The following is a 22,657-nucleotide window of genomic DNA, read 5'->3' on the forward strand; positions in this document are numbered from 1 at the left end:
AGGCGGCCACTTCCTGCCCCCGTGGCTGATTTCTATGGCAACGACGGAGAGAAGGGAAAACTTCCACGTAGGGGGAAGAGAAAAAAAAAAGCGTCTGAAAAGGGAGACTTGGGTGTGTCTAGAATGTTGGAACTATAACAAACCTGAAGGTTGACGTGGGGAGTTGAGAAGGATTGCAGCTGTGAGAGAGTGTGTGGCAGATGATTTCTGACCTACAGAGCTGCAACTCTGCAGGGGGAACAAATGTTGTTTTGTTCCACAGATTTTCAACTCTCTAACACCTCCAGGTACCTGTGCAAGTTTTGTTTCCTGGGGCGGACACACCCTGACGGGGCCTCGCGAGTCACAGACACATGCCCCACCATGCCTGTAGACACGCACACAGATTTAATGTGACATAACAAGCCCGCCCGCCTGCCTGCCTGTGTGTTTAATCTGTAATCTGACACTCATGGTGTGCATTTCATGCAGGCGACGGGATTAAAATCTGTGATTCGGCCGTAAAGGAGATCAAGAGACCTTCTGCTATGATGTCTGTGAAAATGCTATTTATACCTCTCTCATGACACTTTTACAGCACACACACACGCACGGCAGAGGCAGGCAAATGGGGCTGACAGCGCCATCTATTGCTTAGATATGATCACTGCACAAAAGTAAAGCCATTACTCAGGACTCTCATTTTCCAAATCTCTTCTTTTTTAAATTCAAGTTTGAAAGAATTTGACTGGGTTCACAGCTTTGCTCCTCCCAGTGGTGCAGAACAATTCCTCATCAAATATGTAAAATAGTTTGACAGGAATCTATGGATTTCCCCCGGCTAAGTGCATGTATGAGGCGTTTTCCTATTTTTGATATTCACATGTTAACAATAGGATGCAATTAGCTACAGAAAAATGCATTAAAAAAGTTTACAGTTTGTACAGGGAAAACAGTCAAAGTCTTTTGACACACTAGTGGAAAATTTAAAATTAGAAGTTTTAAAATATCTGCGTGCACACACACACATACACACTCACACACATTTTTTATTTTTATTTTATCAGAAGCAACAAGAAAGCAACAACTAAAGTTTTCCGACCTGGTTTCACTGGTGGCTTTCCTCGTGGCTTTTCATTTTGAACCAGCAGGGGGCGATGTTGCTCAGAGAGATGCGGTGCGGAGGCCAGATGTCTCAACTCTCCAGCAAATTACTGACCAGACCAGCAGCTTTTTGTTGCGGCCAGTGACTCACAAAAGGCCTCAGTAGGTTTTTCTGTGTTTGGATGATTGTTGACGTCTGCTGCTCCCCCTTTCCTCCTCAATCACCGACCCCACCCCTACCCCGACCCTGATGCCTGTTTCAGGGTTTTTTTGGGGCTCTTGGAGATTTTTATCTTCTATGCAGCTTATTTACTGTAAGAACCAAAGTCCAAATGTTCTTTGTCATTATGGGATTGAGGCTCATTGTGCACCTTCCATCAAAACTGCTTACACACACACACACACACACACACACACACACACACACACACACACTCACCTCCTTGTTCCCCCCTCTTATCACCCCCTCCAGGCCTACAGCATGCTCTCTAATTTTTTCCAGATGTCCAATCCCTCTCTTCCTTCTTTTCCTTCTTTTTAAAACTCTCACTAAAGGACCAAACTAGACCCCCCCACCCCCAACACACACACGCAAATTTCTCTGGACAACACAACGTGAACCTGTGAGGTCAGCGAGGAGGAGCCGGGGCTCTCCTGGAGCAGAACGGAATGCCAAATGCTTTTCCCACATTGCATGATGGGACGCCGGTGACGCTGCCGCCGCCGTGCATGTGCCACATTGCTTCTCTGGAAGCACTTGTTGTAGCGTTTTTCAGCTTTTTTTTCTTTTTAAATGAGAACCAACTGTGGGAGTCTGAGGGAGGAGGAAGGAACCGTGCAGCTCCTGCACACCAAGACCTCCAGCAGAACACAGGAAGAACTGAAGTCTTTCATCGTCAGCCACTTAGCTGCATTAAAGAAAACTAGTCCGCCATGAAACACACACACACACACACACACACACACACACACACACACACACACACACACACACACTGTCAATGGGGGTTCAGAACAGATCTATGACCGGTGGCCCCTACAGCCAAAAACACTAATGATCACAGCAGCTGTTGCTCATGTGTTTCTGAAGTCTATGTGGTCCTCTGACTCTCACACACACACACACACACACACACACACACACACACACACACACACACAAACACTCACACACACTCATACACTGTTAAGAGGGTAAAATGCCATACGAGCAGTTTTGTAGTCCAGTCGGTGCTGCAGTGGGAGGACAGATTGAGGATGTTTATTGTCAGCAGGCACTGTGTCGGGCAGCCCTGAGGGTCTCAACTGACGTCTGGTTCTCCGACTCTCTTTGCAAATGTGGGTCAAATCAGCTCTACACGTTCTTCTCCACACTTCTGGCAAGCAGCTCAGTATCTGACGGGTTTTCTTATGCTGGGAGCAACAAACCGTACAGACTGTTGGACAGAGTATCGTACACACACCCCTTCAGCTTTCAGCTATTCCTGAGACTGTGGTTCTGATCCACACAGCAGATAAGAGCCATAAAAAAACCCAGTGTGTGTTCTGACGGCGTGTGTTCCTCACAGGGAGGGAAAGAAAAGACAGAGGGGGGACGAGGAGGAGATGGAACGGCAGGCAGGAAGTGACCTCCTGAACTGTAGTGGGGGGCAGTTTGGAGGGGGGTTCACTCATATGGACACACAGCCGTGACGTCGTCCTGCAGAAATGCATGAGAGCCTCATCGTTGGACCGTCTGACTGTGTCTCACACATGATCTCCACACAAAGTCACCAGTTACTCAGGACTCATTTTGCTAACTCACATTGTCCAAATCTTGTCTTATTTTTAATTCAGGTTTGAAGGAATTTGATGATGTTCACGGTTTTGCTTCCTCCCTGTCATACATATTAATTCCCAATAAAATATGTAGAATAGTTTGACAGAAATCTTTTGGTTTCTCAGGCCAAATGCATGTAGTTTTCTGTTGTGGAGACTTTAGATGAGGCGTTATCCAATGTTCAAATTCTACATTGTAATGTGAGATTCAGTGAGCTACCTGAAAAATGCATGAACAGTTGTTTTTGCATGAGGCTGAATTTGGGAGGAAGAGCTGCTGCATCAGCGGCCTCCACACTGACTTCTCTGCATGAAGCTGCAGATGAGTCTGAGTCTCTCAAAAATACATACTGAAGAAGCAAACCAAAGTATCCACGCCTCCACTGTGTAGAACCTGGTGGAGGTGAGCGGATCAGACCCTCTGACCACTCAGGACCTTATGAGTTTGTCTGAGAAGAAGATCTGAAGGTCTGAAACTTGCAACTTTTCTACCTCAGCGGCTCACAACAGACGTGCAGATGACTTGGTGGCATCCGTCTGAACTTGGAGGACAAGTGGAGCTTCACAGCTTCATGTAACACGACAAAAAAACAAAACAAACAAACAAACAAACATAACAAACACTCATTAACTTCAGTCGTTCAAGTCTGAGATCTTTTTTGACTGGCAATTTGGCACCTCGCCTGGTCGTCTCTTTCACATTCACACACACACACACACACACACACACACACACACACACACACACACACACAGACATACACTCGACCTGGATTCCTGCTTTGGAAATGTGAACCATGTGTTGCTGCTGCTGCTGCTGCTGCTGCTGCTGGACTGAGAGCTGATGATGTGTTGATTTGCAGCCTCTGCTGGTCTTTGTGTAAGCACTGTGTGTCTGTGCTCTGACTGTGTGTTTGCCACGACGTAGCCGTGCAGTAGCAGCAGCAACAGCAGTGTGTGAGAGCTCTGATGTGTAAAACCTCTGATGACGGTGATGTGAAAAACAGTCCTAACCTGCCTGTTGTCTGTGTGTGTTAAATTCACTGCTTGTTGCGGTATTTCCCAAACCTTCGTTGGACTCGGTGGGAAACAGGACTTCCGGTCTGCCAGCTGCCCAGCCGGAAACTGACCCAGATCTCAGAGTCCCACTGGCTGCAGGGAACAAAACTCCCGAAACTCGGTCAAGGGGCTTTCATGCTCCCCCTCTTCCTCCCTCCCTCCCTCCCTCCTTCTGACTGGGACTCATGTGTATAGTGTGTGTGTGTGTGTGTGTGTGTGTGTGTGTGTGTGTGTGTGTGTGTGTGTGTGTGTGTATGTGTGTGCGCACGGGTGAGTTCACTACCTGTGCGTATGCGGCAAGCTGTGCGTAAAGAAAAAAACAAAAACCTCACAACTTGGTCACATCTGATTCTTGGCGGTCGTAACGCACAGTAGTGTCTCTCTCTCTCTCTCTCTCTCTCTCTCTGTCTCCCGTCTCCCTCTCTCTAACCCCCCCCTCTCTCTCTTTCCCTCTCCCTCTCTAATTGGCTGCAGATGACCACCATCGGGGGGGCGTGGAAGTGGAGTCTGAGCCTGGCCGGGGAGGAGGTTCCCTCAGTCAGGCCGGGAGGCAGCTCGCTCTGGTCGGTCTCTCTGTGGTGATGGTGCCGGTAAGTTAGTTTCTTTGTTTCTTAGTTAGTTAGTTAGTTAGCGGTCATGGCGCTGGATCCCAGCCGCGTGACTACAGCTCTCTGGCTCTCCCTGCTGGCGCTGCTCGGCCCCCTCCCCTCCTGCTCCTCCGGCCCGCCGCCGAGCTTCTGTCCCGGCCGCTGCGACTGCAGCGACCCGCGGCACCTCGTCTGCACCAACCGCGGGCTGCACGCCGTGCCCGTGCTCGCGCACGCCCAAGCAAGGAGGGAAGAGGAGGCAGAGCTGCAGAAGGAGGTGCTGATCATCAGCCTGGGGGGAAACTTCATCTCCAACATCTCGTCCTCGGACTTCAGCGGCTTTTCCAGCCTGCTGCGGCTCAACCTGCAGTACAACCAGATCCAGAACATCCAGCCGGGGGCCTTCCAGCAAGTGGCCCAGCTGGAGGAGCTCTACCTGGGACACAACCTGCTGTCGGCGCTGCCCGCCGGGACCCTAGGGCCGCTGAGGAATCTGAGGGTCCTCGACGGCAACAACAACCTCTTCAGCAGGATCGGGCCGGGGACCTTCTCCCACGGCCTGCAGGGCCTGCTCAGGCTGCGGCTGGACGGCAACTCCATCCGGGTTTTGCAGGACCAGGACCTCCGGGGTCTGACCGGGCTGCACCATCTCCACCTGGACCACAACGGGCTGCGGCACATCCACAAGAGGGCCTTCAGCGGGCTGGTCCAGCTGCGCCTGCTCAGCCTGGAGCACAACCAGCTGACAGCCCTGCGCTGCCCACTGACATTCGCTCCTCTGGGAGCTCTGACCTCCCTGCTGCTGTCCCACAACCTCCTCCAACAGGTATCCAGCCGGGTCTTCCTGCGGCTGGGCAGCCTCTCCACGCTGTCCCTGAGCAACAACAGGATCTCCAGGCTGGAGGCCGGCGCCCTGCTTGGTCTGTCCCGCCTCAGGCAGCTGCTGCTGGACGGCAACCAGCTGCAGGTGGTCCCGGTCGGCCCCCTGGACTCCCTGGTCCGCCTGGAGGAGCTGGACCTCAGCCGCAACCGCATCTCCAGCGTGGCCCCGCGGGCCTTCGCCCGGCTGGGGCGCCTGAAGGTGCTGCGGCTGCAGGAGAACCTGCTGAGCAGCCTGTCTGGGGAGGTCTTCGCCCTCAACCCGCAGCTCCACATGCTGGACCTGCAAGGCAACAACTGGACCTGCGACTGCCAGCTGGGAGGCCTGAAGGCCTGGATGTCTGAGGTGCACGACCAGGGGAAGCTGCTGAGGAGCAGCTCCCTGCAGTGTCGCCACCCGGAGGTGTTGAGGGGGAAATACCTGGAGGACGTTGACAGCTCCCAGCTGCTGCACGTCCAGGAGCGTCCACACCTGTGCAGGAGCCGAGAAAGATCTGAGGGGAGCTGGGAGGCGGTTGGGGAGGCTGAGGGGGAGGGCAGACAGGTGGAGGTGAGGGAGGAGGAGCAGGGTCTGCAGAACGGCGACCTTCAGGAGGAGGAGGAGGAGATATGGAGTAGGGAGGTACAAAAGGAGTTGGGGGAGGAGGATGAGAAGGAGTGGGAGGAGGAGGGATGGAAGGGTGAGACACTGGGGGAGGAGAACCAGGTCCATGGTCTTCAGGAGGGGAGTCAGGAGGAGGTGGAGGTGAAGGAGAAGGTAGAGGAGGACACATGGAGGAGGGAGGGACAGAAGGAAGGGGAAGAGGAGGAGGGACGAAAGGTTGAGGTACAGGGAGAGAAGAGGGAGGAGAAGGTGGGGGTCCAGGGAGATGAAGGAGGTGTGGAGATCTCAGCGGCCAAGAAACCACAGAAGAAGAAGAAGCAGAAGGAGTCACTGAGGCCCAGATCCAGACCTGCAGGAGAGGCCGTTCCAACAGGAAGCAGCAAAGGGAGGCAAAGGTCAAAGGTCGTGGCCGTAGCAGGCAGCCGGTCTGACAACTCCACCGACGGTGAGCTCCTGCCGAGCTCCACCTCCCACCTCCTACTCCTCAGAGGAGCTCCTCCCCCACCCGTGGTCACCGACCCGTGTGACTTCAACCGCCGCTTCATAGCCAATGTGTCCGTGGGTCATGTGACCTCCACCGCCGCCACCGTCCACTGGACCTGCAGGGAGCATAGGCGCTTCACCCCAGGACCAGGACCAGGACCGGGATCTGGCCTTGGTTCAGATCCCGGTCCTGGTCCTGGTTCTGAAGAGGTCCACTTCCGGATTCTGTTTGACCGCTTTGGCGCCGCCGACCGCTTCCATCGCTACGTCTACACCGCTGGCTCCACCCGCTCCATCACCCTGCGGGAGCTGCTCTCCGGCACCACCTACATGGTGTGCGTGGAGGGCGTAGTGCGCCGCTCATTCTGCCAGGTGGCGCCGCGGGACCACTGCGCAGGTCTGGTCACCCTCCCGGCTGAGGCCACGCTGACCTTTGACCTCCAGCTGGCCACGCTGGCCGCCGCCAACATGGCGCTGCTGCTGCTGCTGGTGGGCGGGGCCTGGTTGGGGCGGAGCCTGAGGAGGAGGCTGCAGCAGCGCAGGAGGAGGAGGAGGGGGAGGTCGGCCGTGCACGTTTACGCCACCAGCAGGCCGTTCCGCCACACTGCCGAGTTCAGCTACAGGGCACCGCTACGGCCGGAGGAGCAGGAGGACGACCTGATCCAGTTCCCCTGCGAGCGCTTCCTGGAGGGCGGGGGCGGGGCAGGAAGTGGAGGGGGCGGGGCAGGGGGCGGAGCTTATAGAGATGGCAGCATGACTCGCTTTTCTGACTGAGCGACGGCGAGAAAGAAAGGTCGCTCTTTTCCTTTCGGATGCAAACACTGACACCAGCTGACAGGAAGTCCCCCCCCGCCACACGCACACAAACTGACTTCCTCTTCCTGTTTCTGCCTTTTCCCCCCGTCGTCACTTCCTCGCACCTGCAAATCAACTTAAAAGAAGAAAAAAGAAGCCTCAGTTGGCTATGTGTGTGTGTGTGTGTGTGTGTGTGTGTGTGTGTGTGTGTGAATGTGTGAGAGAAAGAAAAATCAATGATTTCTACAATGGTGCTAATATTTTAGTCCTTAGACGTCATATTTGTCTCATATTGATGAAGGCTGCTGGCTGGCAGGAAACAAACAACAACATCTTATTTTTATTTCTACAATTTTTTTTATCGATCATGTTTTTGTTTTGTTTTTACACGTTTTCTAAACAATTGTCTATATTGTGGAGAAATAAAATCCCTCATAATGTGACCGTTTTATTTCACAGTGCTGAGAGTTTAGTTTGTTGGCTCTACTTCCTGCAGGAGCTTCTGCTGCTGCTTCTGCTGCAGGTGCCGCTGCTGTGTTTCTAGGTTCTCCCCTTTGCTGGTAGAACTTCACGGCAGCAGCTCCTCCCACACATGCACTGGCAGCGAGCCGCCACTAGAGGGCACAATGTACCATCCAGTCGACGCATAGATTCAGACTTTCTGTGCCAGATGTTTTTTTTTAAATACGTTTCAGGGTGAGAAACTGTTTGTTTTTTTTGAAGGAGAAACAACAAAATAAAGAATGGAAAAATAGAATAAGTGAGTTATTTTTTCAATCCACTGACAAGTTGGTGACAATAAGTCGAGTTTGAGAGGAAACACCATGTAAACCTCTTTTTTTATTTTTATTAAAGGTTGTACCGGTCAAACGAGGGCTTAATGCAGATGATTAAAGATAATTCAAACATACAATTACTCATGGAAAATAATGTAAACCCTGTTAGAAAAGAGAGCAGAAGGTGCAAAGATTTGCTGCATGTTGGGAAATGGTTATTTGTGGATATTATTGGCACAGGAAATAAATTCCACTTTTTAAAAAAAGTAGAAAAAAAAGTAAAAAAAAAAAAAAGAGTTCCAGTTCAGTTCATTTTTCATCTACTTCCTGCCCTTTGGTGAGGACTAGCATCCAGGCCTCAGTGAATAAACGAGTGGCTCAGATTAAAGGAAAATATCTCTTTATTCATTCAAAAAGAAATCACAGATAAAAAGATAACAACAGAAAAATAAAAATTCGTTCCGTCCTCTTCAGTCATCGCAACACTTGAAACGTCCAAAAAAAGGGACTTTTGGGTCGGTTTCCTCACACATGTGCAGCTTTTTGTGTTGTTTTTCAGTATCATTCACTCTCAGTTGCGTACAGATTCGACTTTTTTCCGTTGAAAAATTTCAACTTTTTACTCTTAGCCCGAAGTGCAAGACAGGCTCCTCTGAGTGTTTGCTGTTTGTTGCCTTCGTGCGATGAGGCAAAAAAAAAAAAAGAAGAAGAAGAAAAAAAAAAAGGCGGGTGCCTGAATAAGTTGCGTAACACTCCAGAGTTTCTCAAATACCATCGCGGTCATTAAAAACAAATGAGGATCAAAAAATATATATATATATTTTTTAATATATATTCCTTTAAATTGAGAGAGTGCAATGCTGTCCCCTGATTGGCTCTCCGCTGAAATGAAAGTGCATGTACTAGAGTTTGGAGACAGTGGGGGGGGTGTCAGAGTTTCTACTCTGTAAGTGCTTCAACACAGACGAAGGGCCTCGTGTGCAGATTTGAAGGAGTCCATCTCAGTTGCTCCATCATGTCCTGATGCAAAGGTCAAAGGTGACCCTAACCCCCCCTCAGCCCACGACACCCCTCCCATTATGGGTGAGGTGGGATGCGGGGGAAGGGCCGGGGGGATTGCAGGTCGGCTTGTTTTACTCACTGGGGTACCCCTGTGCTTCCCTCTGCCGGGCGGTGACAGGACAGTCCTTGTGTGTCTGCAGGATCTGCTTCAGCTGGCCGACCTCTGACCTCAGCGAGGTCACCTCGTTCTGGAAAAACAAACAAACAAACCAGACACACACACACTGAGATACGTGCCATGGATGTGTTGTTGTAAGAACTGGGTAGCGGGTATTATGGCTATTACAGCGACACGGCGGGTTTTTCCCCCCAGTGGCCACTCAAAGTACTGCAGCCAAAAATCCAAAAGGCCCAAAAAGCGTTTTTCTAAAAAGAATTATAAAACATACATTTTTTAATGGCACTTCCTGGGGCATCATAAAGGCCAGACAAACACCAGTAAATACTTTTATATTGCCTGTGTGAGCTCAGCTCCCTCTGATTGGCTGATGCATCATGGGGGTAACAGAGACATGATGGGAAGTGACACTGCTGCTACATGTTCTGTGCTGGCTGAGCAACTCCATTGACATGAACGGACTGTTATGTTGGTTATCCTCTGATGTGGTTGGGTTGGGTGTGTGGGTGGGGCTAAGCGTGGGCGGGGCCAGCGGGCTCACCTGCAGCTGCAGGTTGGTGTGGGTCAGCTCCTCGGCCTTCTTCTCCAGCGACGACACCCACAGCTTCCTCTTCTGCCGGCAGCGTGTGGCCGCCGCTCGGTTCCTCTCCAGGAACTTCTGCCGCCGCTCGTCGGGGTCGTGATCCACCGTCCTGCGGCGCCGACCGGGGCCGCTCCCTACCCCTCCACCTGCACCGCCGCTGCAGCTCCCGCCTGCTTGCGCTGACAGCGGGAGCGGGATGTGAGGCGTGACGGGCGACAGCTGCAAGAACGGAGCAAGCAGAACAATTACTCGTGTTCCAAAAAGTGCCGAGACAGCGAATTTTGATTCAACGTCTCATCAAATTGAATCGATTGAAAAACACTGTTCTTAAACACTTACATTACATAAAGCTCCAATACAACACCTGTTTATATGTCAACATTATGTACACAACATAAAAATAAAATCACCCAACTGTCCATATAATGTAAATCTGATAATATAAAGATTTTTTTCTGTCTTAATCTTTAAACATATCATTCTATTTCTTTATAATTAACGTAATGTTCCTTCTTTTGCACTGCCTTGTTGCTGTAATTATGCAAATGTCCCCAATGTTGGATTAATAAAGTTTTTTATTCTTATCTATTCTCACCTGTGGAGGGACCGAGAGGGGCGGGGCTGGGGGCGAGGCCTGGTGCAGGCGGTGGGGTGGTGACTGGTGCTGAGACGGCGGGGGGGCGTGGCCTCGCTGCTGCTGGTAGGTGAGGGCTGGAGCTGTGAGCTGGGACGAAGGGTGAGGATGAGGAGGCTGATGATGGTGGTGCTGGTGGGCCTGGTGGTGGTGGTGGTGGTGGTGTTGGTGGTGTTGAAGGGGCGGGGCCTGATGGCGCTGTGACATCATCTCCATCATGTGAGCCATGGAGGAGAGGTCTTGGAGCTGCTGCTGCTGCTGCTGCTGCTGCTGCTGCTGGAAGTGGGGGCCCAGCGGCTGTTTGGATCTCTGGGGTGGAGACAAAGAAAATCACAGCTGCTTGTTATCAAATTTGCTTAAAAAAAACTATAAAAAAAAATGTTTGTTAATAACTTACAGATCTGAGACATTTTTTTTTACTTTTCTCAGGAAAATGTTGTAAAGTTGTGACTCCAACACTGCAGCAGCAGCAGCAACCACACTGATAACTGCTTCCTGTCACAGATCACAGCTCAACCTTGGCTGTAGCTCCACCCCCTTCGTCCTCGCCTGGTCGTACTCTGACCAGTAGGAGCTTTTTAAGAAGGATCTAAACCAGGCGTGGGCAAACTTTTTGACTGATGGGGCCACAATGGGTTGTAAAATTTGTCAGAGGAGCCGGAGCAGGAGCAGATGAATGGAGTGTTTTGGTGACCAACCTCATAGGAGAAAAAAAAAAACATGGGATATGTAGAAAACACGTTGCTTGAATGTCAGTTGAGAATGAACCAAAGCAAAGTTCCACAGTGTTTAGCTCTTTGTTGAAATGACTGAAAAAATGACTTCCTTACAATTAAATGTGATTTCGTCAAATTCGACGGGCCAGATTAAAAAGCTTAACGGGCCGCATATGGCCCCCGGGCCATAGTTTTCGATGGAATCAAAACTTCCAACCAAGTCAACCGGAGTTTTAAAAAAAAAAAAAAAAAGTCAAATCGACCAATCAGGGACTGAGGATAAAAGGTCCTGGATACTTTTCCTCACCACGGATCATCTGAGCAAACAGACTGTGGGCTCTAATTTAAACCTCAGCTCACCTTTCTCCTCCGCCCAGCTCAGCAGCAGAGGGGTTGGTGGTGGTGGAGGTGGTGGTGGTGGTGGTGGTGGGGGGGGGGGTGTTGGAAGAAGGGAAGGGGGGCAGAGCTCATGTTTAGAGCATGACATCACCCCCCACCCCCCACTACTGGAAACACGGCTTATCTGCCCCCCCCACCCCCCGGTCGACCCTCCTCCCCGACTGTTACACAATATTTCTTTAAGAGGCGAAGCAGCAGGTTTTTTTTTTCCTCCTCTTCAGCCATTCAGTGAGCAGAACTGAGGGCATTTAGCCGCTGCCAAGGATGAGCTCATCCATTGGGCCGTGCCAACTTGACTAGTCAGCCAGGCTGGCCTCGCTCGCCCGCCTGCTCTCTCTCCCTCTCTCTCTGTTTACTATATAGCAGCAGGCTGACTCTGGGGGCCTGCGGTTACATCATGGAGCTCGGCGAGCTGGATGACACATGGCGTTGATATTTCTGTCGGGGGGTGGGGGGGTGGGAGGGGTTTTGAGGGATGGGGTGTGTGTGTGTGTGTGGGGGGGGGGGCGTGGGATCAGTGAATGAAGACATGAAAACTCCAAACGCTGAGACGTTGTTTGATTTTCCACCGTGGCCGCTGGCACTGCAGCGAACCAGTCGGCGCAGCTGCAGCGGCAACAGCGACTCAGTGAGTCGAGGAGCAGAGGGAAAAGTTTCTCAGTTTTCGCTGAACTGTTGTGGTGAAAGTTGAAATAACAACAAACTCTGCAAGCTGCAGCGCAGACCGGAAGAGTATGCAATCAAAAAATACATTGAGTGTGTGTGTGTGTGTGTGTGTGTGTGTGTGTGTGTGTGTGTGTGTGTGTGTGTGTGTGTGTGTGTCTTTAAACCCAGAGAGGTTTTGAACCTGTGACCTGAGCGGCTCGGAAACCTGAAACCACTTTTCATCTGCGTCTCTAAATACGAGCAGCGTGTGTGTGTGTGTGTGTGTGTGTGTGTGTGTGTGTGTGTGTGTGAGAAAAAAAAGATAGAGAGCGAGGTACACGGGGCTGATTTCACAGTTTTCCCTCTTCAAGTGGCTTTTGATGGCACCTTAAAGAATTGATGCTACACGCAGCGAGAGAACCAGGAGGGCGTGCAAAATTCATGGGGGGAGATCGAGACGTTGACAAAAGGAAAATAAAACAAGGAGAGAGAGTGAGAGAGAGAGTGAGTGTGTGTGTGTGTGTGTGCTTGTGAGGGTGTCTCACAGTTTCCTGTCCCTCCTCATTAGAGGTCAAGAAGCAAGGAGCAGAATGTCAAACTGTGTTTTGTTTTGTTTTGTGTTTAGTCTTTAGTTTAACTTTTTTTTTTCTTTTAACATCAGATTATAAATGATGAAATCAATGTAGGGTCTGGAGAGCTGTCATAGTAAAAATGGACCAATCAGAAGACTTTCTTGTGAAGCCGTTTGACAGTTTGAAGCTTTTGGTGCAAATTGTTTCAACACCAGGTCGGAACACTAGTCCTTAGCCACGCCCCTCCCGGACAAGAAAGGATGCTGATTGGTCTGGTCAGACTGCGACCGAGGTTTCTCACAGTGGAAAAAAATGAAAAATCTTGATTCCTAAAGTATTTAAATATGTTCTGCTGCCACTTTTAAGAGAGACAACTGTTGTTTGTTTGAGGAGCAGAAAAGAGGAGGAAAAGAAAAAGGAGGAGGAGGAGGATGAGGATGACGAGGAGGAGGAGGTGTAGCTCCATCCTACCTGTGGAGAGGAGCAGCAGGGGTTGTGTAGCGGCGCTGCTACAGCCATTACACAGGACATCTGCTTCTCAACCTGCAGATGGAGGAGGAGGAGGAGGAGGAGGAGGAAGAGGTGGAGGAGCAGAAGGAGATGGAGGTGGAGGAGGGGGAGGAGGAGGAGGAGGAGGAGGAGGGAAACTCTCAGCAACAAAAAGCTGCAGCAGAAACATCACCTCCAGTTTAAAAGGTTCCTCATCAGGTCAAATCCATCAGGAGACGTTCATCCATTCACCCAGAGGAGCAAAGAGACTTCTGCTGTTCCCACTGACCATCCATAAATCATCACCATGCTCTGTGTGTGTGTGTGTGTGTGTGTGTGTGTGTGTGTGTGTGTGTGTGTGTGTGAGACACACTCACAGCAGCAGCAGGCCGGTGCTGGGCCGACGCCCCCTGCATGGCCGGGTCCGGTAGCGTCCCCGGCAGCGAGGCCGCCAGCGGCTGCCTGTGTCTGTGGCGCATGTGGAGGAGGGAGGAGGAGGACGTGGGGGGTCCTGGAGCTGGTCTGGGGGTGGGTCAGCGGGGTGAGAGGGCAGACAGACAGACAGACAGACAGACAGACAGACAGACAGACAGGGTCAGGACAAGCAACATGTCTGCTAGTCTAATGCAACTGTGTGAACCAACTCAGTGATGAATATGATCGGGGATGCACCGATACCGACGCCAGTATCGGATACCGATGGTTGAGTGTTCTACTCAAACTCATAATATATGTGCCAATACCACGACACCGATACCAGTTGTAAATGCACGCATACAACAATTGTGTTAAATGTGTGTTTGTACTGCAGTGAAACTTGTTCTAGACAAACATGCTGAGGAAAGTTGTTCAAACAACACAACATCTGTGGAAAATTAAAAGTAAAAGAATCGAAGTAATTCTGTTATGTGTAATGCTTTGTTAGGTACTTGGTATCGGTGAGGACTGAAATGCGAGTACTTGTACTCTACTTGTTCGGTAAAAAGTGATATCATTTCATCTCTGAATATAATACCGTAATAATATTGAAGCCGCAGGTCTCCATAGTTTCCTGGAAGACACAGCACAACACAACACAACTTTCCTCCTTCTTCCTTTCAGACGCTCTTTTGTGCTGCTTATAATCCGGGATCACCGAGAAAGACGTCGCTGCACGTAGAAAATATGTCTCCTTGGCTGCCTCCTTCCCACTGGAGGGGGCGCTACCGCGCTGGTTTATTTGTCTTGATCATGACTCTGAGTACTTGTTGTGCTCCATGGTTACGGTCAAAACTGATCCCAATATCATAATCCATTTTTTTTATATCCATTCCACTTCTATTAAAGACTAAAAATATGTTTTTAAAATGAAAATGTTCACCTTTTTTTTAAAATCTAATCTCTAAGTTGCAATCTCAATAATAAATAATAGTCATAAAACAATAATGATGTCACTAAAGTTTGGAGCAGCAGTGTTTCATATCTGGGACGCAGAGGAAGAACTGCTTATTTTCTTGATCATAGAAATGATTATCTCTGAGGAGAAACATGCCAGCGCTGCGAAATCACCAGAGATCAAATCAATCTGGGCGGCAGCAGCAGCACCAGTTTGAGACGGAGCGATAAAAAACACAGACAAGTTGACGGCTGCAGGAAGAGTTAGACGACAAGGGGTGGGGGAGTTGGTGGGGGGCGGAGCCAAGGGATGACAACCCCACCGGCCTGGCTCTCGGCCAATCAGACGGCGTGGGGCCTCCTCCACGGCTGATGATGTCATCACTAAATGTGGGCCTCCAAAAAAAACCTTATCACAATTTCTCAGCAGGGCCGAGAGCGAAGTGGGTCAGAGAGGCGTCGCTATGGAAGCCAGGGCCAAACACCAGGGGGCAACAGTGGGCCGGCCAATCAGCTGCCACCCTGACTGACAAACACTGACAGACGCCGACGGGCTCGTCTTGGGGATTTGATTTCCCTGCAAAGAGTTTTCAATTCTGTGTCTGGTTCGGCCCCTTCACTTACCAGCTTCCTCCCACCCACCCAGACAGCGGTGGGTGGGTGGGCGGAGTCAGCGTGCTGTAGTTTGAGACTCACCCTGAGTGTGCGAGTCCAGAGTGCAAGGCCTGCGGGGGGTGCACGGGGCCAGTCTGGGAGGAGGAAGACGAGGAGGATGAGGAGGAGGGCAGGTTCTGCTGAGCGGCCAGGCTGCAGCTGGGGCCCAGCAGGGGGCGGTGCTGGAGGGGCGGGGCCTGCGGGTGGAGCTGCAGCGGCGTCTGGGGGCGGAGCTGCAGCTGGTTCATACAGGACGTTGCTCCGTTGAGGCGCAGCATCTGTGAGGGGGCGGAGCCACAGAGGACCTTCAGCTCAGGAAGGAGCTCCTCACCTCCTCCTCCTCCTCCACATCCTCCGCCTCCTGGCTCTCACCTGTTTGCTCTTCTCCTCCTCCTCCGCCTGCAGGAACTCCTCTTCGATCTCCTTGAACAGGCCCACCTCTTCGCAGTTCTGCAGGAACCGAGTCGGAGTCGGAGTCTCGTCTGGAGGAAGTGAAGAAGAAGAAGAAATCAGGCCTTCGCACAAATCATGATGTATCCTGGCCTCCTCTTTCTCTTCTACCTCCTCCAGCTCCTCCTCTTCCTCCTCCTCTCACACTTCTTCCTGCTCCTCTTCCTCCTTCTGCTCCTCCTCATCCTCCTCTTACTCTTCCTCCTGCTCCTCTTCCTTCTCCTCCTCCTCCTCTTCTTCCTCCTCCTCTTCCTCTTTCCCCTACTCCCCCTCCTCCTCCTCATACTCTACCTCCTCCACCTCTTTCTCCTCCACCTGCCTTAACAAGGCTCAGACTGTCTGAGCTTTGTCGGGATCAAAAGACCTTCACTTCAAAATGTGATGATGTTGGCGTGAAGCATTGTCATCGTCATCGTCGTCATCGTCATCACAAACTTTAACAAACAATAAAAAAGATTCCCGTCTCTGACTGCAGATATGAAAACAGCAATGAATAAAAAACAGAGCCCGAAGTTTGATGTTGAACATCCTCCTACACTCCTCCTCCCTAAAATCCTTCTTCCTGATGATATCATCATTATCATCATCATCATCATTACAGCGTTGGCGAGCATGTTGCAGCAGGAGCTGCACTCAAACAGGTTTTTTTCTCACCTGGGGCAGGTGAGCTCATCTCACACACACCGACCAGCAGGACGTCATAGTTGTGACTCTGCAGACTCCACAAGAACTTTGCCTCCAGATGTGACTTGTTGTTGTCGTCTCACCTGTGAAGGCCGCCGTGTCCGTCTTGTTGCTTGAGAACTTGAGGGTCATCTGGTGCTTGTGTCTGTGGACCATCAGATGCTCCTCGGACTGGAAGCGCTGCAGCAACATGATGAAGATGAACAGTGTTGGAGAGTCATCAATTACTAAGTAATCCACTACTGTAATGAAACTAGGATTACTGTGGCCAAGTTGGTAATTGCATCATAATTACTTTATCAAGTAAGGATTCGATTACTTTTCCAAAATCTTTTGTTATCTTTCTTTTTAACTAAAGTAATTAGCAATGAGTAATTGATTACTTATGAAACAAAGTACTTAAAGAAGTAATTAGATTACTTTTTTTAAAAGAGTAATCAGTAGTCAGATTACTTGTATGGAGTAACAACACTGAAGATGAACACAGTAAAACCTCATGCTAATTTCTCTTAGACTATAGAAAAATATCCAGTAAGTAAACAACAGTTTTTCTGTCTTTGTGGACATGATGTGAATTGTTACCATGCAGGTCTTATGAGTGTGTGTGTGTGTGTGTGTGTGTGTGCGTTTGTGTGTTTGTGCCACTGACCTGGGAGCAGCCCGGGGCTCCGCACACGTAGGGCCGGTCGTGTTTGTGGCTCATGTCATCGGCCGAAGACGGTGAGCGACCGCGACCTCGACCACGACGACCTCAGCGACGACCTCAGCGGGGACCTTTCAACCCCGAAACACCCGGAAGTGTTTAACAGCAGCAGCAGCAGCAGCAGGAGGAGGAGGACGTCACAGCGCCACCTGCTGTCACATCACGCTGGAGACACAACAAGACAAAGGCATCAACATCAACATCACCGACTGCTTCTCACCACCTGAAACTTCACGCATCACAGCAGCACTTGTACTTCTTACTTACTGCTTCCTTTCTTACTTGCTAGCTTACTGACTTCGTTGGAAGCAGATTTTTCAGGTCCTTGGGTATTTCTTCCTCGGACCACTTTTTACATTGACTCCCTATATGTATACCCAAATATCTGCACTTTCTCCTCCTTACATTGGAAAAATACGCTGGTTACTTTTGTTGCTTGAAAGTTTTTAAAAGATTCAAATGAAAGTTAAAGTCATCCACTGATTATTGATTCTAGTTGTTGTTGTTTGAAGTGCAGCTATTTGAACTCTGCTGTTGTGTAGATTTTATAAGTGGTTGATATTTTAGAGACAGCAGATTATTTTAGAGGACCTCAGCTTTTTTGGGTTCAAAGTTCAGTATGTTTTCAGTCCAGATTATTCCTTCACAACCGTTCACATTCTGATAAATAATCAACCAATCTACTGTTTCATGAATGCTGAAAAAAATAGATAATTTTCACTTTCCACGTTTCAGAAGATGAATGTTGTCACTTTAACTCAAATAAACAAGTTGAATCAGTACTTTTACCAGAGTAGGGAGAGGAGGCAGCGACGAGGTGAAGGAGTTTGGGATGGAGCCGGATAACAGGGAGGGAGGGAGTGAGACACACACAGGTACAACACACAGACACACAGACACACAGACACACACACACACACACACACACACACACACACACACAAAAACACTCTAAAAGTTTGCGTTTGCGTGACAAGAAGCAGCGAGGAGACGGTAAAGTGGGTCCTGATGTTATGGCGAAGGGTGAGAGCAGGAGGTGGGGGTGTGGGGATGGGGGGTGGGGTGACATGCCTCCATAAGAAGTGGAAAGTGTGTGTGTGTGTGTGTATATGTGTGCTGGCATTAAGGTGATGGAGAAGAGCGTGTAAAGGCCAAGAGAGACAAGAGGAGGTGGTGGGAGGAGGAGTGAGTGGCAGCAGGAATGAGGGAGGTGGGGGAGCGAGGGAGGGAGGAGGAGGGAGGGAGGGGCTGAACTCCTGACAGGCTCCAACCTGCCCCCCCTCGCCCCGACTCCACTCTCCCTCCCCCCTTTTATTTTCCAGTAGCAGTGACTTCATACATGTTTGTGTTTTCAAAGCAACAGAAACAAATGAAAGGTGTCATGTCCCTTTAAGACTCATCATTTCTTCCTTTTTTTTTTGCCCCCCCACCCCCTCCATCCCACCCCCACAATAAAAGACACAACAATCATATCAGATGAATGAATTAATTAATCCCTCCGGCTAAACTAATCCCCCACTAGCCTCAATCTTCCGGACGGAACCAGCGCACTCAGCACTTTCTTCCTTTCAACTCCACTCAACTCTCTCTCTCTCTCTCTCTCTCTCTCTCTCTCTCTCTCTCTCTCGCTCTCTCTCGCTCTGTGTCTGAGCGGTTACATCCATGACATCATTCCTAATACACAAATCCAACGGCAACATGTTGCCGCGGAAAAGGCGGTTTACAGTCAGTGTCTCACACACACACACACACACACACACACACACACACACACACACACACACACACACGCAGGACAAGAAGAACTTCTCCCGCGCCTTTCCCCCCCCGCCCCTACTCCCGCGAGCTCCTGACACCCACCTGTCCCCGTGAGAGCATCTAGCTTAATTTCCGGTTCGCTCGGTGCGAAGTTGAAGGACTTGTGTCAAAGTTCTTGTTGCTGCGAGTGAAGGATGAATGGCAACCCGCGGGGTTCATTCAGTTCCAATCAGGAGCTCCGTGACTGACAGCAGGGGGAGGGAGGGGGGGAGGGTGGGGGTGCGGGTTGGGGGGCACGCCGGTGTGCATCCCGCGACCTGCTCCCGCAACAAGGACCGTCGACCGCCACACAAACACACACACACACACACACACACACACACACACACACACACACACACACACACACACACGCCCCAAAACAGCAGTAGCAGGTCGCCGGTTAAAGTCCCAGGAAAAAGTTCGCTCGGCAACTTCCCGGTGCGCGTTTCAAACAGCCGCAAGTGAAGTTGCGTGAAGCGAAGCGGCTTCCAGCGCGGGACGAGACCAAAAAAAACAACAAAAAACTAAACTAAACAAAAACAAACCTAAAAAGCAGCGTGTGGGTTTTTGTGAATGAGTGTCGGAGCTTACCGAGCTGCCGGTGGGCCGAGAGGGACGAGCGGCGCTCCGCGGAGGAACCACGTTGGACTGGAGCGAGATTACAATACGATCTATTTACAGAAGCATTACATCACCTCCCCGGTGACGTCACACGGGATTCCTGAACTTCTAAATCATTGCGGTCTCCGTACGGAGAGAGACGAGGGGAGGAGAGAGGCGGGGGAGACCAGGGGTGGGGGGCGTGGCCATGACGGCGGCAGGCCGGCAGGGGGAGTGTGTGTGTGTGTGTGTGTGTGTGTGTGTGTGTGTGTGTGTGTGTGTGTGTGTCTTGGGTGCCGGGGAGACCGACACACCGCCGGCAACGTGACGGGGATCGGGGGCGGAGCCGCTAGAGGAGGAGACCCGAATCCGAACCGGGACGTCCCGCCGAGGAGATGAGCGAGTTTAGCCCAAACAGGAGGTGAACTTGTACCGCTGAAGTTTTCTCTCCGGTGCAGAGGCTCAGTTTCTGTTGAAGGGGCTTTTTGAAGTGACATGGGGAGAAGAAGTCAGGCTGTTGCTGGACGTTCACCTTGTTATCAGTCCCACCGCCAAACAAAATCTCATCATTAGGTCCCATAAATGAGGTCTCCCACTGTTGCGAGGGACCTCATTTAATCTACAAATCATCAAAAACAAAGATATTCATTCAGTGCTTTGAATTAGAAAATTCAAATTACAACTAAATTACAACTGCTGGTCGTCTCAGTGAGCCTTTAATAAATTCTCTGTTGAATGTGATTTTCCTCATAATAACCAAAAACATAGTCATGAATAACAGAACACAATAAAATAAGTAGAACACAAGAACCCACTATCACATTTTTAAGATATATGCCTGCTAAAGATCAACCATAAACACAAAATATCACATTTTCAGTCATATGCCACCATTTCAAATAAGATTAAATGATTTATGAAGAGAAAAGTATGATGGAAGAACAATTACCAGAACTCTGTTGACACCTGTGATGTAATTTGCTTTGGAAAGTTACTATTTTGTCTGAAAATACAATTTAAATGATATTTAAAAAAAAAAAATAAAAAAAATTTCAGCAATCATTTTAAGACTACATTAATTACAGTAGTTGTTTATTGTTAGAGGGGCTGCGGCTGTGATGTCATGTCTCTGGAGGAGCTTCGCTGCTGCTCTGAAGACCAGGAGGCAGCAGGTCTGCAGCCATATTAGGGCCGAACATCCGGAGAGCGACTGGGTCTGTTGTGGCTGCAGAGCAGCAGCAGCAGCAGCGGCAGCAGACGGCGGCGCCCCGCCCCTCCTGACTCATCATCCACCAATGGGACCGAGCTATGCAAATGAGGACGGGGATCATGGCAACGGGGCAGAAACAGGAAGTTGTGATGATGTCAGCGTGTGTTTTGAGCTGCTTCCCCCACGTGTGGACGTGTCTCACTTCAGGCTTTTCTCTCTCTCTCGTTTGAGTTATGACAAGGTAGGGGAGTTTCACAGCATCTTCCAGTGTGTGTGTGTGTGTGTGTGTGTGTGTGTGTGTGTGTATTGGCCCCACCTGACGGCAGACAGCGGCAGAAAAAAAAGCCTCCACAACCCCGGCGGCAGCCACAACATCTGGACTTCACTGTGTTCCCTTCAGGAACACGCCGTTCCAGGTCAAAGGTCAAAGCAACTCCCTCCACCCCCCGACCCTTTCGACCCCTCCACACCACCCCACCCCTCACTCCCCCAGTGCCTTCTGCGGCGGCTACAGTATCTAACGCCTCGGGTTCGGCTATTTGGATTCAGATTTTGCATTCGGATCATATGTGAAAAGTAATCTGGGCCTAATTAAAGGCTGTAAACAGATAGTGAGGCGGCGGCGGAGCAGCGGCAAGCAGCAGGGTTACGTAACAAGGCAGCGTCCGCGCTGCTGAAATCCTCTGCTGTTTTGTGTCTGGTCACCAGTTTTACAGGGATAGTTCACCGTTTCCACTTGCACCACTTTTAAATTGAATTTCCTTCCCACAGCAGCTCCGACCTGGACGGAGGTGAAGCTCTGGGTGAAGAAGTGGGTCACCAGGGATCCACTGCAAGTTCTTTGGCAGTGATTTGTCAGGCCATGATGATGAAGACGACGGTGATGATGATGGTGATGTCAGTGCCTCACAACACATGTGAACTGCTGTCGATTGACGCAAACCGTGTCATGAGCTGCGTCACTGCTGCTGCTGCTGCACATGATGATGCACTCTTGTGAGTCCACAAGTGTGTGTGTGTGTGTTCGTAATGAGTGTGCTGATGTTAAAAGTGTGCATCTGGGTCTCTTTTGCGTGTCCGCCAGAACATCTGTGTGGGTCTGATGAAGTCACTGAGCTTCTCTACACTGGACTGTCTCGCTGTGTGTGTGTGTGTGTGTGTATGTAGATGTGTTCTCTCTCTCTCTCTGCTCCTAGGGCTGTTTGCTGAGCCGTCCGGTGGTTTATGGCGGCCGTTTTAACGCTCGATTAACAGGCCCAACAGAGGCCAGCCGGCCCTGGTGGCAGCAGCAGCAGCAGTGATTTAGAGACATTCCCCCCTTGCTCAGAGCCACACACACACACACACACAGGCTCACACCAGCCCGTTAGCTCTGTGGTTGCAGCCTCCTGCAGGCTGTTTGCTGCAAACACACAAACTTTGCCATCCTCACACATCTGTGACAGGTTCTTTTATTTAGGAGACACGAACCAGGGACGGAGAGGAAGTAGAGAGCGATAATAACATGTAATAATTTCAGAGCACAAATTTTGGGTTAAGTCCCTGCCTCAAGCTGAAAGACCACACAGTCAGTTAGTGTGACTGAGATGTTGGTACAAAGTAATAATAATAATAATAATAAACTTTTATTTGTACAGCGCTAAATCACAACCAAAGGCATCTCAAAGCACTTTATACAATCAGAGCGAACCAACCGGGCCCCCGCGGCAAGCAAGATGCGACAGTGGCTGGGAAAAACTCCCCTGTGGGAAGAAACCTAGGGCAGAACAGACTCCAGAGGGCCATCATCTGCCTATGAGTAGTTTGGGTGAAGTAGAAAGATAGAGGGGAGACAGAGAAAGAGAGAAAGGAGCAGAGTGAGCCAGGGTGGCAGACAGGAC

General features: G+C 50.3%; 2 protein-coding genes across 5 annotated transcripts; one reads left to right on the forward strand and one right to left on the reverse strand.

The window, feature by feature from the left end:
• The first annotated feature begins 4,487 nt into the window (after window positions 1–4,487).
• On the forward strand, window positions 4,488–7,990 carry tril (TLR4 interactor with leucine-rich repeats). The gene has a single exon (XM_076044368.1). It carries the CDS (start codon window positions 4,597–4,599, stop codon window positions 7,285–7,287), a length of 2,691 nt encoding a protein of 896 aa, XP_075900483.1. The 5' UTR covers window positions 4,488–4,596; the 3' UTR covers window positions 7,288–7,990.
• Window positions 7,991–8,197: 207 nt separating this feature from the next.
• Window positions 8,198–19,709, reverse strand: LOC142900082 (cyclic AMP-responsive element-binding protein 5-like). 4 transcript variants are annotated; one of them, XM_076044111.1, is made up of 10 exons: window positions 19,559–19,709; window positions 17,114–17,332; window positions 16,548–16,644; window positions 15,703–15,812; window positions 15,373–15,608; window positions 13,680–13,824; window positions 13,285–13,356; window positions 10,443–10,790; window positions 9,806–10,066; window positions 8,198–9,334 (listed from the first exon to the last, which is right to left on the reverse strand). In XM_076044111.1, the coding sequence occupies exons 2-10, from the start codon at window positions 17,165–17,167 to the stop codon at window positions 9,218–9,220; spliced, it is 1,440 nt and encodes a 479-aa protein (XP_075900226.1). In that variant the 5' UTR covers window positions 17,168–17,332; window positions 19,559–19,709; the 3' UTR covers window positions 8,198–9,217. The 4 variants fall into 4 exon arrangements, with proteins under 4 accessions (XP_075900226.1, XP_075900227.1, XP_075900228.1 ...); XM_076044112.1 differs by lacking the exon at window positions 19,559–19,709 and adding an exon at window positions 19,028–19,514; XM_076044113.1 differs by lacking the exon at window positions 13,285–13,356.
• Window positions 19,710–22,657: the final 2,948 nt, after the last annotated feature.

The sequence above is a fragment of the Nelusetta ayraudi genome, unplaced genomic scaffold, assembly GCF_046127955.1.
Source record: "Nelusetta ayraudi isolate G7.1 ecotype Tasmania unplaced genomic scaffold, CSIRO-AGI_Nayr_v1 ptg000079l, whole genome shotgun sequence".
In the NCBI taxonomy this organism is placed as follows: domain Eukaryota; kingdom Metazoa; phylum Chordata; class Actinopteri; order Tetraodontiformes; family Monacanthidae; genus Nelusetta; species Nelusetta ayraudi.